Source organism: Equus quagga, chromosome 2 (genome assembly GCF_021613505.1).
Source record: "Equus quagga isolate Etosha38 chromosome 2, UCLA_HA_Equagga_1.0, whole genome shotgun sequence".
NCBI lineage: Eukaryota > Metazoa > Chordata > Mammalia > Perissodactyla > Equidae > Equus > Equus quagga.
Genome location: NC_060268.1, coordinates 109,705,126 through 109,717,314, shown reverse-complemented (window position 1 = coordinate 109,717,314; position 12,189 = coordinate 109,705,126). Strand labels below are relative to the sequence as shown.

At 38.1% G+C, this 12,189-nt stretch overlaps 1 protein-coding gene across 2 annotated transcripts in view; it reads right to left on the bottom strand.

Annotated features, from left to right (window-relative positions):
• Positions 1-12,189, bottom strand: part of TBCE (tubulin folding cofactor E) — a 68,601-nt gene that overhangs the window by 44,641 nt on the left and 11,771 nt on the right. For both annotated transcript variants that reach the window (XM_046652960.1, XM_046652959.1), the window contains one exon: positions 8,682-8,815. In XM_046652960.1, the coding sequence (XP_046508916.1) occupies positions 8,682-8,781 (100 nt within the window). In that variant the 5' untranslated portion in view covers positions 8,782-8,815. The remainder of the gene's footprint in view (positions 1-8,681; positions 8,816-12,189) is intronic.

Sequence of the window (12,189 nt, the reverse complement as noted above, 5' to 3'; positions counted from 1 at the left end):
TATCCCAGTAATAAATAAGATATAAAATGCATCTTGAAATAATAACGCATTACCTACTTAATTGCACTTTTTACAACTTTTCATCTGACTACTATCACATGTCTGTCAAAGACAGTGATTTTGGTTTTCACATCACGTTGAAATGTTCTTCCAGACAACAGTCAGTTGGTAGGTGTAGCTGTTTCTTGCATCTACTCCCAGAACATGAAAACATATTACATTAGGAGGACAAAAACACGATTTATCTGAAAGCTGGACCAAACTGCTCAAAAAAGAGCACTGTTATACACACTCCATGCAGAGATCTGCTACCAGAGAATTCTCAATGTAGCAGTATTTCGATAAAGGCTATAAAAAAAGAACATTAAAAACTCTGGAATAGGGGCCGGCCCCATGGCCAAGTGGTTAAGTTCACACGCTCCACTTCGGTGGCCCAGGGTTTCGCTGGTTCAGCTCCTGGGCACGGACATGGCACCACTCATCAGGCCATGCTGAGGCACCATCCCATATGCCACAACTAGAAGGACCCACAACTAAAATATACAACTATGTACTGGGGAGATTTGGGGAGAGAAAGGAAAACCAAAATCTTTAAAGAAAGAAAAAATGAATGTAAAGATCAGATACAGATTTTCTTTATACGGGATACCAAGAAACTCATATCTAAAATTAATCAAGAAAAAAGCTAGTGCAGAATTTTGAAGGCAAAAACAGTAGAATAAAAGACCTAGGATTCTGAAGGATGATATGATCACCCATTTTTAAGAATGGACTCACTCCACCTTGGGACTAATCTTCAAGGACTATAAGCCAAGAGGTTAATTAAGACAAAGTTTTTCAATAATTTAGCTTATTTACTGGTTTAAAAGAAGTCTACTCACCAATACGACAAGATGAACAAACTTTAAGTTTAAAATATATATACTATTTTGTAAGAAAATGTATTTACTTTTTAGAGATGCACAGTAAAGTACTTAGGGATGAAATGCCACTATCTATATTATTTAATTCAAAATGCTTAGGCATGGGGCTGGCCCCATGGCCAAGTTGTTAAGTTCGCGTGCTCCGCTGCAGGCGGCCCAGCATTTCGTTGGTTCGAATCCTGGGCAGGGACATGGCACTGCTCATCAAACCACGCTGAGGCAGCGTCCCACATGCCACAACTAGAAGGACCCACAACAAAGAATATACAACTATGTACTGGGGGGCTTTAGGGAGAAAAAGGAAAAAAATAAAATCTTAAAAATAAATAAATAAATAAAATGCTTAGGCAAAAAATAAAAGAAATGAAGCAAATATGGCAATATATTAATAACTGCTAAGTTGACATAACAAGTATATACAGGTGTTCCCCATACTATTCTCTCTACTTTTCTGTACATTTGAAACTTTTTATAATAAATACAGAAAAATACACATAACCTTAAATCTACTCTACTTCCAGGAATTAATCCTACAAATACAGCTCTGTCCACTAAAAAAGGCCTAGAAACAACGACCAACCTAGCAGCAATGGGTACCCCTAGAGCTCAGACTGTGGCCTCCAAACACTATTTGCCACTAAAAAGAGAAATCAAGCTCTTGGAGAAACGGCTGATGGTGATGTGGGGCGAGAAATGTGTAAGAGGAACCTTGCATATTTGATAGCTTCCTTATCATATCAGAAAGGAAGCTATCAAAAACCATTGGGTCACATCAAAAGTACTCAGGAGACAATCTGAAGGGATTCCTACGGGCCAAAGATGGGACAATCAATAATCAATAAGAATGATAACAGCAATAGACTCAAACATGTCAAACATTTAAACCCATGACTTTATAAGGATCTCTTTTAAGTTCATTGGTCTTCTAGTGAATCGACTCATTATTATGAAAACTGATAAAGAAAAGAATCAAACATTTATCCTGACTTTTAATCACCCAATTATTTTGGAAAGCAAGTAATTAACACAGGGAAGTTTTCCATGAAATAAGTTGTCCAGCTACTATCTCACCCATCAGAAGACTGATAAAAGAAAGAAAATTATTGGAATTTTACCACTTTACAACCCCAAATGAAATACTGGATGTAAGCAATATTCATCAATAGCTGCTAACATCACAAATAGTTATGACCAGACATTACGTGCTTCCTGATTGAAATACACATCACCTATAAAGTACTTGTACAAAAAAAAAGTCAAACCTGAATCTGATCAAGGTTATATATAACTATCAATACACAGGAAATGTAGAGGACAGAAAAACATGTTACTGACATCATGGGAATGTCAGAAAAATCTAGAATGTGGAAAATTTTACAAGATAAATACCACATACTTTTTAACAAATAGATTGCAATAAAGGAAAAAAAGGAATGTGGGGGATCAATTCAAGAAATCTCATATCCAACCAACAGGAGTGCCAGAAAGAAAAAGCAGGTAAACAGAAGGGTAAAAATTATCAAAGACATCTTAGAAGAACATTTCTCGTAACTGAAGAGATACATGTGACCTCAGATTGAACAGGCTTAACCGAGAAAACACCGAAGGCAATCAGCGAAAAAAACACCCACAGCTAGACCCAGCTGCTTTTCACCATGAGCCCTTCTGTACTATATTTTTACCATGTTCGTGTATTATTTTAATATTAAAAAAAAGAAAAAGAAAACACAGCAGCAAGGCTGCAAGAATGTCCCAGAAGATTAATTAGCACTATTACTAAATGAAACTATAAGAAAATCTTGCGATGTATGATTTTAACAACATCATCTAAGACCTAAGCAAAAATCTCCTTTCAACATGGAAAATTACAATAGTTTTCTAAAAACCAAGAAAAAAATGAATCTGACAGAAGTCTTGTGGTGGGCATCAGAGATATGCATGGTGGGCTCAGATCTGTTAAGAGTTCCAAGTCAGAAGGTGGAATTCAAATCCAGCTATTTGTGACAACATGCATGGACCTTGAGGGTATTATGCTAAGTGAAATAAGTCAGAGGGTGAAAAGTCAAATACCTATGATCTCACTCATAAGTAGAAGGTAAAAACAACAACAAAGAAACACATAGCAACGGAGATTGGATTGGCGGTTACCAGAGGGGAAATGGGGAGGGTGGAGGGTGAAAGGGTGCATGGCACAAGTGTGCAGGGATGGACGGTAATTAGACTTTGGGTGGTGAACATGATGCAATCTGCACAGAAATAGAAATAGACATAGAACGACGTACACCTGAAATTTATATAATGTCATAAACCAACGTGACCGAAATAAAAAAAAAAAAGAAGTTGGAATTTGGTGACAGGAAATTGATATGCAGGTTGGTAAGAATATGTGAAGAATGGAGAAAAATATTAGAGACCAAAAGCAGACTTCTCACTTTTCTCATGAAAAGTCAATTATGAGCCCTTGTTCCTTGAATAAATTCGAATTGCCAATATTTCCATTTCAATAGGTTACAGTGCATTTCAGTGGCTATTCAGGATCAATAACTTGAGTGTAGAACATAATATATCTCCATAATATTCTAGAAGAAATATATTTCAACCATTTTTTAAAAAATTAACAATAATATAATAGTAACATTGTTAGTATGGGATAAATGGAACCCAAAATACTGTAGGACGATTTAATTTAGTCACTGCATACAGGCAGGCAATAATATCATATTAGAAAATAATTACTAAGGGCAAAGCACCAAGAAGACAACCACCCAACAGGACCTATAAATACAGTATATACACATATTGATATGAGGCAACTCCAAGTATACAGACATGAGAATAACCATGTCATGAATATATAATGTCTAAGGATACAAATGCATATTAACAAAAAGGTCCAGGGGCCAGCCCCATGGCATAGCAGTTCAGTTTAGTGCACTCCACTTCGGTGGCCTGGGTTTGGGAGTTTGGATCCCAGGAGCAGACCTACACTACTTGTCAGCCATGCTGTGCTGGTGACCTACATATAAAATAGAGGATTGGCACAGATGTTAGCTCAGGGCTAATCTTCCTCAGCTGAAAAAAAAAAAAGGTCTACTTATAACATTTCATTAAATTAGTCATATAACCATATTCTAAATACAGGATATAAACTAGTACATTAATTTAGAAAGAGTGCTTCCTTACCCCACATTTCATGAAACAATTCTAATCAGACTCTTCAAATGCATTTATGACACCAGTGTCTGGCTATCTCACTAGAGACCTCACACAGTTATGCAGGATATGTGTGTTAGTTTCCTATTGCTGCTATAAAACAATACAAATTTGTTATCTCACAGTTCTGGAGGTCAGAGGTCTGAAGAGGGTCTCACGGGACTAAAATCAAGGTGCTGCAGACCTGGGTTCCCTTCCAGAGGCTCTAGAGGAGAATCTGTTTCCCTGCCTTTTCCAGCTTCTAGAGGCTGCACGTGATCCTTGGCTGGTGACCTTCCGTCTTCAAAGCCCACCAACAATAGCCAGTAGAAACTTTCTCACATCACATCACTCTGACGTGGTTCTTCTGCCTCCTGACTCCACTTCTAATGATCCTGTGCTTACGCTGAGACTGCCTGGATAATCTCCCTATCTTAAAGTCAGCTGAGTAGCAACTTGAATTCTCCTCTGCCATGTCACCTAACATGATGCCCCGAGGTAGGGAGGAGGGGGCATTATTCTCACCACCTCAGCACATCTTCTTTACTTCCATCTAAACAGTTTTAAGACATAACTTTTATTTAAATCTATGTATGATGCTACCTCAAGAAATTAAATTTCCAACCACATGTAGCCATTTGTAAAACATTACGACTGTTGCATTTCTTTTTAAAGCACTTTTGTAAATGTTTATCTACAACAATAACAATTGCTGACCCCATGCACCAGTAACTGGTCTAAGTGCTTTAAGCATCTTAACTCAGTTGTCATAATGGTCCTATAACAACATCCAGTGAAGTAACCCCGGGAGCAATTATTAAATCCACGTTCAATTTCTCTCCCTCTTTGTACCAATTTCGTCAGATGACCTCTAAAAGAAATCCAAAAGCAGCATCCATTGAGGTAAAGTAATGGAGAGAATGCCCCAAACAATGAGATAATTAATAAGGAGTAAATACATAGTCACTCCCTCCTTGCAGAATTATAATTTTCAAGAAAAAGAAATTTGTCTACTAATATATGTATGAAGGAAATATCAAACTCACAGGAAATTTAATAAATGAAAATATGTACCACTTCATATTCGCTAAACTACCATTAAACAGCTTCCATCTGTATTATCACATTTGTGATGCACCACTCTGATCCGCCTTCAGGAACTGGCACTTATTCCCCCAGCTGCTGCTATATAGGATTTTGGCAGTTAGCCTTCAACTGTGGGTCCTCTTTTAGAATTGTCTTCACTGAAAAAAATCACCCTGCCCAAGGGCACACCCCCTTCCTAGGGCAACAGAAACCCAATGGTAGATCATCACAGAGGTATGAATGCCCAGCCCCCTGTCTCAACCAGGAAAGACTCTGAAGGAATAACCAATCTTCACAGTGCCTCATGGGGTCAGCTGAAACCTTTGCTTAGACAACATCACAGCCTAACATCTCCTTCACCAAGCCGTTCTCACTGTTAGCCTGATCTCCAAGGTGGTACCCTTGGGCTGAGCTGGCTGTGAGTTTCCGGGTTTGGATAACCCCCATGCACTCTAGTTCATGGAACCACCCAATCCTGCTCCCTTTCCTTCCCTTCCATTACTATTAATCCCAAGAGTACTCCCTAATAAACTTTCTGAACACTAAACTTCACAAATGTGAATCTCCATCTCAGGCTGCTTCCCGAAGCACTGGTTGGTGTATTGGAAATTTCCAAATATTTGACACTGATCCACTACTTCCAGACAGTGATTTGGCAATTTATATCAAGAAGCTTAAAATAGTCATGTTCTTGAGAAGCAATAGGGCAGAAAAGAGCATGGGCCCTGATGCATAGAATCAAATCCCAGCTCTGCTACACGAAAGCTTTGAGACCTGAGTCCTGGTCACCTCATCCATAAGAATGGGACTAATAACATCTATATTGTAGAGTTGTTGTTATCACACAGTGACCACTTAATTAGCAATTAAGGTTGCTAATCAGCTGACTTTAAGATTAAATGTTACTTTCTCTTCCCATTTGCCAATTAATCCCAGTCAAACAAGGGGAAAAAAAAAAACCTCTCCATATGAAGTATCTGTTTAAAGACTTCCAGGGTAAACCTTAGGTCCAAGAAGGCAGAGTCCCTATCTACCTGGTACAGTGGTTCTCAAACCTTAGTGAGCACCAGAATCCCCTGGAGGGCTTCTTTTTCTTCTTGCTGAGGAAGATTCTCCCTGAGCTAACATCTGTTGCTAGTCTTCCTCTTTTTGTATGTGAGCTGCTGCCGCAGCATGGCTACTGACAGACAAGTGGTGTAGGAACTGAGCCTGGGCCACTAAAGTGGAGCACGCTGAACTTAACCAGTAGGCCACATGGGGGCTGGCCCTGGAGGGCTTCCTAAAACACAGATTGTTGGGCTACACCTGCAGAGTTTCTGATTCAGCAGTTCTGGGGTGAGGCCCAAGAATTTGCATTTCTAACCAGCAACCAAGTGATACTGATACTAGTCAGGGACCACACTTTGAGACCCTCTTGTCTAAGTTTATCACTGAATCCCCTTGTACCAATTCAGTCTAGTTCCTAATATACAGAAGATTCTTAAATATTTGTTGATTGATGAAGACATAAAAAGAAGTCTACTACACTATTATGTATAAAAGTAAAAAACTAGAAAATAATGTCTAAAAATGGGGACTAATTAAACTATGTACTATACTAAATGTAACCGTTAAGAAATACAAGTAAAACCATCAACAAAATGAAAAGGCAACCTAATGAATGGCAGAAAATATCTGCAAATCATATATCTGATAAGGGGTTAAAATCCAAAATATATAAAGAACTCATGCAGCTCAATAGCAAAAAGCAAATAATCTGATTAAAAAATGAGCAGAAGAGCTGAATAAACATTTTTCCAAAGAAGACATACAGATGGTCAACAGGTACATGAAAAGGTGCTCAATACAAGTCATCATCATGGAAATGCAAATCAAAACCACAAGGAGGGGCTGGCCCCGTGGCCAAGTGGTTAAGTTCGCACTCTCTGTTGCAGACGGCCCAGTGTTTCATTGGTTCGAATCCTGGGCGTGGACATGGCACTGCTCATCAAACCACACTGAGGCAGCATCCCACATGCCACAACTAGAAGGACCCACAAAGAAGAATATACAACTATGTACTGGGGGGCTTTGGGGGGAAAAAGGAAAAAAATAAAAATAAAAAAATAAATAATAAAAAAACCACAAGGAGCTACCACCTCACATCTGTTAGAACAGCTATTATCAAAAAGACAAGAAATACCAAGTGTGGGCGAGGAGGGGGAGAAAAGGGACCCTTGTGCACTGTTGGTAGGAATGTAAACTGGAGCAGACACCATGGAAAACAGTATGGAGGTTCCTCAAAAAAATTAAAAATAGGACTACCATAGAATCCAGAATTCCACTTCTGGGTATTTATCTCAAGGAAACAAAAACACTAACTTGAAAAGATATCTGCACTCCCTTGTTCATTGCAGCATTATTTACAACAGCCAAGACGTGGAAGCAACCTAAGTGTCCATCAATGGGCAAAAGGATAAAGAAAATGTGGTGTATATATATACACACACATACATATATATATATATACACACACACACACAATGTAATATTATTTAGCCATAAAAGGGAAGGAAATCTTGCCATTTGCGACAACATGGATGGACCTTGAGGGGAGTATGCTACATGAAATAAGCCAGAAAGAGACAGACAAATACCATATGATCTTGCTTATGTACGGAATCTAAAAAAAAATAAGAATTTATAGACACAGAGAACAGATCGGTGGTTTCCAGAGGCAGACAGTGGAAGGTGAGCAAAATGGTTGAAGGGAGTCAAAAGGTACAAAGTTCCAGCTATAAAATAAATAAGTCCTGGGGATGCAATGTATAGCACAGTGACTACAGTTAATAGTACTGTGTTGTATATTTTAAAGTATACTTTCAATATACAAGTATACAATATACAAAAATATACAAGTATACTTGTAACTTTGAAAGTAGCTAAGAGAATAGATCTTAAAAGTTCTCATCAAATATGATACAAATATCAAATCATTATGTTGTACACCTGAAACTAATATAATGTTAAATGTCAATTATATCTCAATAAAAAAAAGGAATACCAGTAAAATAATGCTGTAGAAACACAGATAAATACCAAAAGTGAACAGAACACAAAATCATATTTATATCAATTTAAACTACATTAAATACAAATTAAAGGATTAATGACAAAAGAAATTTCAAAAAGTCACTTAGTTTTTGAGTTTAGGAGTATGAGAATTCAAGATTTTTTGTTATTGTTTAAAGTTTACTCAGGAGATATCTTAAGGTTGAATTAATATAAAAAGCAACACTAAATAATTTGATAAGTGTATAATTAAATAAAACCATAGATACCATAGGATATTGTCACCCAAATAAAACAACTGTAAATAGGTAGCACCTATAAATTGGTTGTTAGTTTCTTCAAAATTGGTTATAAAGCACTACTGAGAAGTCTACATGGAAAAAATTACAAATAAATACATATACATACACACATAAAATCATAAATTACCTGCCACTGGAGGGACATCACCGAAGAAACGCACTGTTGCATGTTCTCCATTAACTTCAACTCTTCGACCAATGACATCTGATGTCAAAGCGTCATTCATTATAATATAGCCAGAATCCAAAAGATGAGGAGATCTAGGAAGAAAATGACACCAGTGATAAGAACTTAATAAATTTTCTTTTTGAGGAAGATTAGCCTGGAGCTAACCTCTTTTTCTTGAGGAAGACTGGCCCTGAGCTAACATCGTTGTCCATCTTCCTCTGCTTTATATGTGGGACGCCTACCACAGCATGGCTTGACAAGCGGTGCATAGGTCCAAACCTGGGATCCGAACCAGCGAACCCCGGGTCACTGAAGCAGAATGTGTGAACTTAACCACTGTACTACCAGGCCGGCCCCACTTCACAAAATTCTTCAGAAAAATTGCTTTTATCTTCATGTAGATATTTATGAGGTCAATGCTCCTGACCAATTTAGTTTTCATATTTTGGTGAAGAGAAGAACCTAATAGGTTTATGTATCATACTTCCATAATTTGATTTTACTTACTGTCTAACTATATTTTGATAATCGAATCTATTTTAAAATCTTGTTTAACTCCAGTTAGCTCACATCACATGACTTGTCAATTCTCTCACTTACTGGAAGGGGTGGGAAGGAAAGGAGAATAGAGAAAGAACAGAGAGATTAAAAGAACCTTAAGGGCCAGCCCGGTGGCGCAGCAGTTAAGTGCACATGTTCCGCTTCGGTGGCCTGAAGTTCGCCAGGTTCGGACCCCAGGTGCAGACATGGCACTGCTTGACAAGCCATGCTGTGGTAGGCGTCTCACATAGAAAGTAGAGGAAGATGGGCACGGATGTTAGCTCAGGGCCAGTCTTCCTCAGCAAAAAAAGGAGGATTGGCAGCAGATGTTAGCTCAGGGCTAATCTTCCTCAAATAAATAAATAAATAAAAGAACCTTAAGAGATATGCCAACCACATGCAATGTATGGACTTTATTTGGATCCTAATTTTTAAAAAGTGTAAATAACTTTAAAAATAAAGAAATTATGAGAAAATTGAAACTTGAACACTGACTAGATATTTGATATTTAAGAATAACTGTTTCCAATAAGGCTAATAAAAAGCCTATTTAGAGGCTAGCCCTGTGGCTGAGTGCTTAAGTTCGTGCGCTCTGCTTCGGCGGCCCGTGGTCTCACCGGTTCAGATCCTGGGCACGGACATGGCACCTCTCATCAAGCCACGCTGAGGCGGCATCCCATATGCCACCACTAGAAGGACCCACAACTAAAAATACACAACTACGTACTGGCGGGCTTTCGGAGAAAAAGGAAAAATAAAATCTTTAAAAAAAAATTTTTTTTAAAGCCTATTTATTTTGGGGCTGGCCCTGTGGCCGAGTGGTTAAGTTCATGCGCTCCGCTGCAGGCGGCGCAGTGTTTTGTTGGTTCGAATCCTGGGCACGGACATGGCACTGCTCATCAAACCAGGCTGAGGCAGCGTCCCACATGCCACAACTGGAAGACCCACAACGAAGAATATACAACTATGTACCAGGGGCGTTTTGGGGAGAAAAAGGAAAAAATAAAATCTTAAAAAAATAAATAAATAAATAAAAATAAAATTAAAAGCCTATTTATTTTGGAAAAAAGAATAATTGTTCAATTTTTAGCTGCAATAATGTTATAATAGTTATGATATTTTTTAAAAAGACTATCTTTTAGAAATACACATTAAAATATTTACAGATTTTAAAAAGTTGTATTTTAGATATTTCATGCCAGTGGCAGTATAGACAATACATTGAAAAGAAGTAAGAAGCAGAGTGGCCACTTAGAGAAATCTTGCTGTAATTCAGGTGAAAACAATGAGAGCCTGGGCCAAGGCATTGACCTCCATCCACTCATTCAACACACGCTAAGCACCGACTAATGCTAACCACTGTGCTGGACCTTACATTGTTGTAAACCACACGTGGGATTTCTGCTTCAGAAGCTTACAGTTTAGTGGCAGCTAGATCTGAGAGAAGGCTATGGATTGTAGAGAAAATTAAGAGCTAGAATCAACAGGGTTTGGTGATTAATTGGATAGAAATGATAAAACAGAAGACTAGGAAGACTGTCAATATTTTTTCTTGGGTAAATGGTGGTGCCACACACCGAAATGACTAACACAAGGGGAGGCTTACGTTTGGGAGGGAAGACAGTGAGTTTGAGGTCATGATGGACGTGGGTCTCTAGTTCAAAAGACATTTTGCATTCGAAATGTGTATTTGAGAGTCATCAGCACAATTTATAACTGATGCCACGAAAGCAGATAAGATCAAAAGTGTATTAGGTGGAAAGAAAAGAGGATCGATGACAGAACCCTGGAGAAATATAACATTTAAAACGGAGAGGAATGAAACTCCCAAGAAGTCAGGGGAGCAAAAGCCAGAAAGGATAAAACAAAACCAGACTGCTGGCATCTTGGAATCCAAGGGCAGTAGGAATAACGGAGTAACAGTACCAGAGGCTGCAGAGAGCTCCTGTGAGACTAGGGTTTAAAAACTTTGTGTACCAATCAATATACATAAATCAGTAGCATTTCTATACGCTAACAATGAACTAACAGAAAAAGAACTCAAGAACTCAATCCCATTCACGATGGCAACAAAAAGAATAAAATAGCTTGGGATAAATTTAACCAAGGAAGTGAAAGATCTATACAATGAAAACTACAAGACTTTCTTGAAAGAAATCGATGACGACATAAAGAGATGGAAAGACATTCCATGCACGTGGATTGGAAGAATAAACATAGTTAAAATGTCTATACTACCTAAAGCAATCTACAGGTTTAACGCTATCCCAATCAGAATCCCAATGGCATTCTTTACAGAAATTGAACAAAGAATCCTAAAATTCATATGGGACAACAAAAGACCCTGAATTGCTAAAGCAATCCTGAGAAAGAACAAAGCTGGAGGCATCACAATCCCTGACTTCAAAGCATACTACAAAGCTACAGTAATCAAAACAGTATGGTACTGGTACAAAAACAGGTGCACAGATCAATGGAACAGAATTGAAAGCCCAGAAATAAAACCACACATCTATGGACAGCTAATCTTTGACAAAGGAGCTGAGGGCCTACAATGGAGGAAAGAAAGTCTCTTCAACAAATGGTGCTGGGAAAACTGGACAGTCACATGTAAAAGAATGAAAATCGACCATTCTTTTTCACCATTCACTAAAATAAACTCAAAATGGATCAAAGACCTAACGATTAGGCCTGAAACAATAAGTCTTCTAGAAGAGAATATAGGCAGTACACTCTTTGACATCAGCTTCAAAAGAATCTTTTCGGACACCATAACCCCTCAAATGTGGGAAACAATAAAAAGAATAAACAAATGGGACTTCATCAGACTAAAGAGCTTCTTCAAGGCAAGGGAAAACAGGATTGAAGCAAGAGAACAGCCCACTAATTGGGAAAAAATATTTACAAGTTATTTATCTGACAAAGG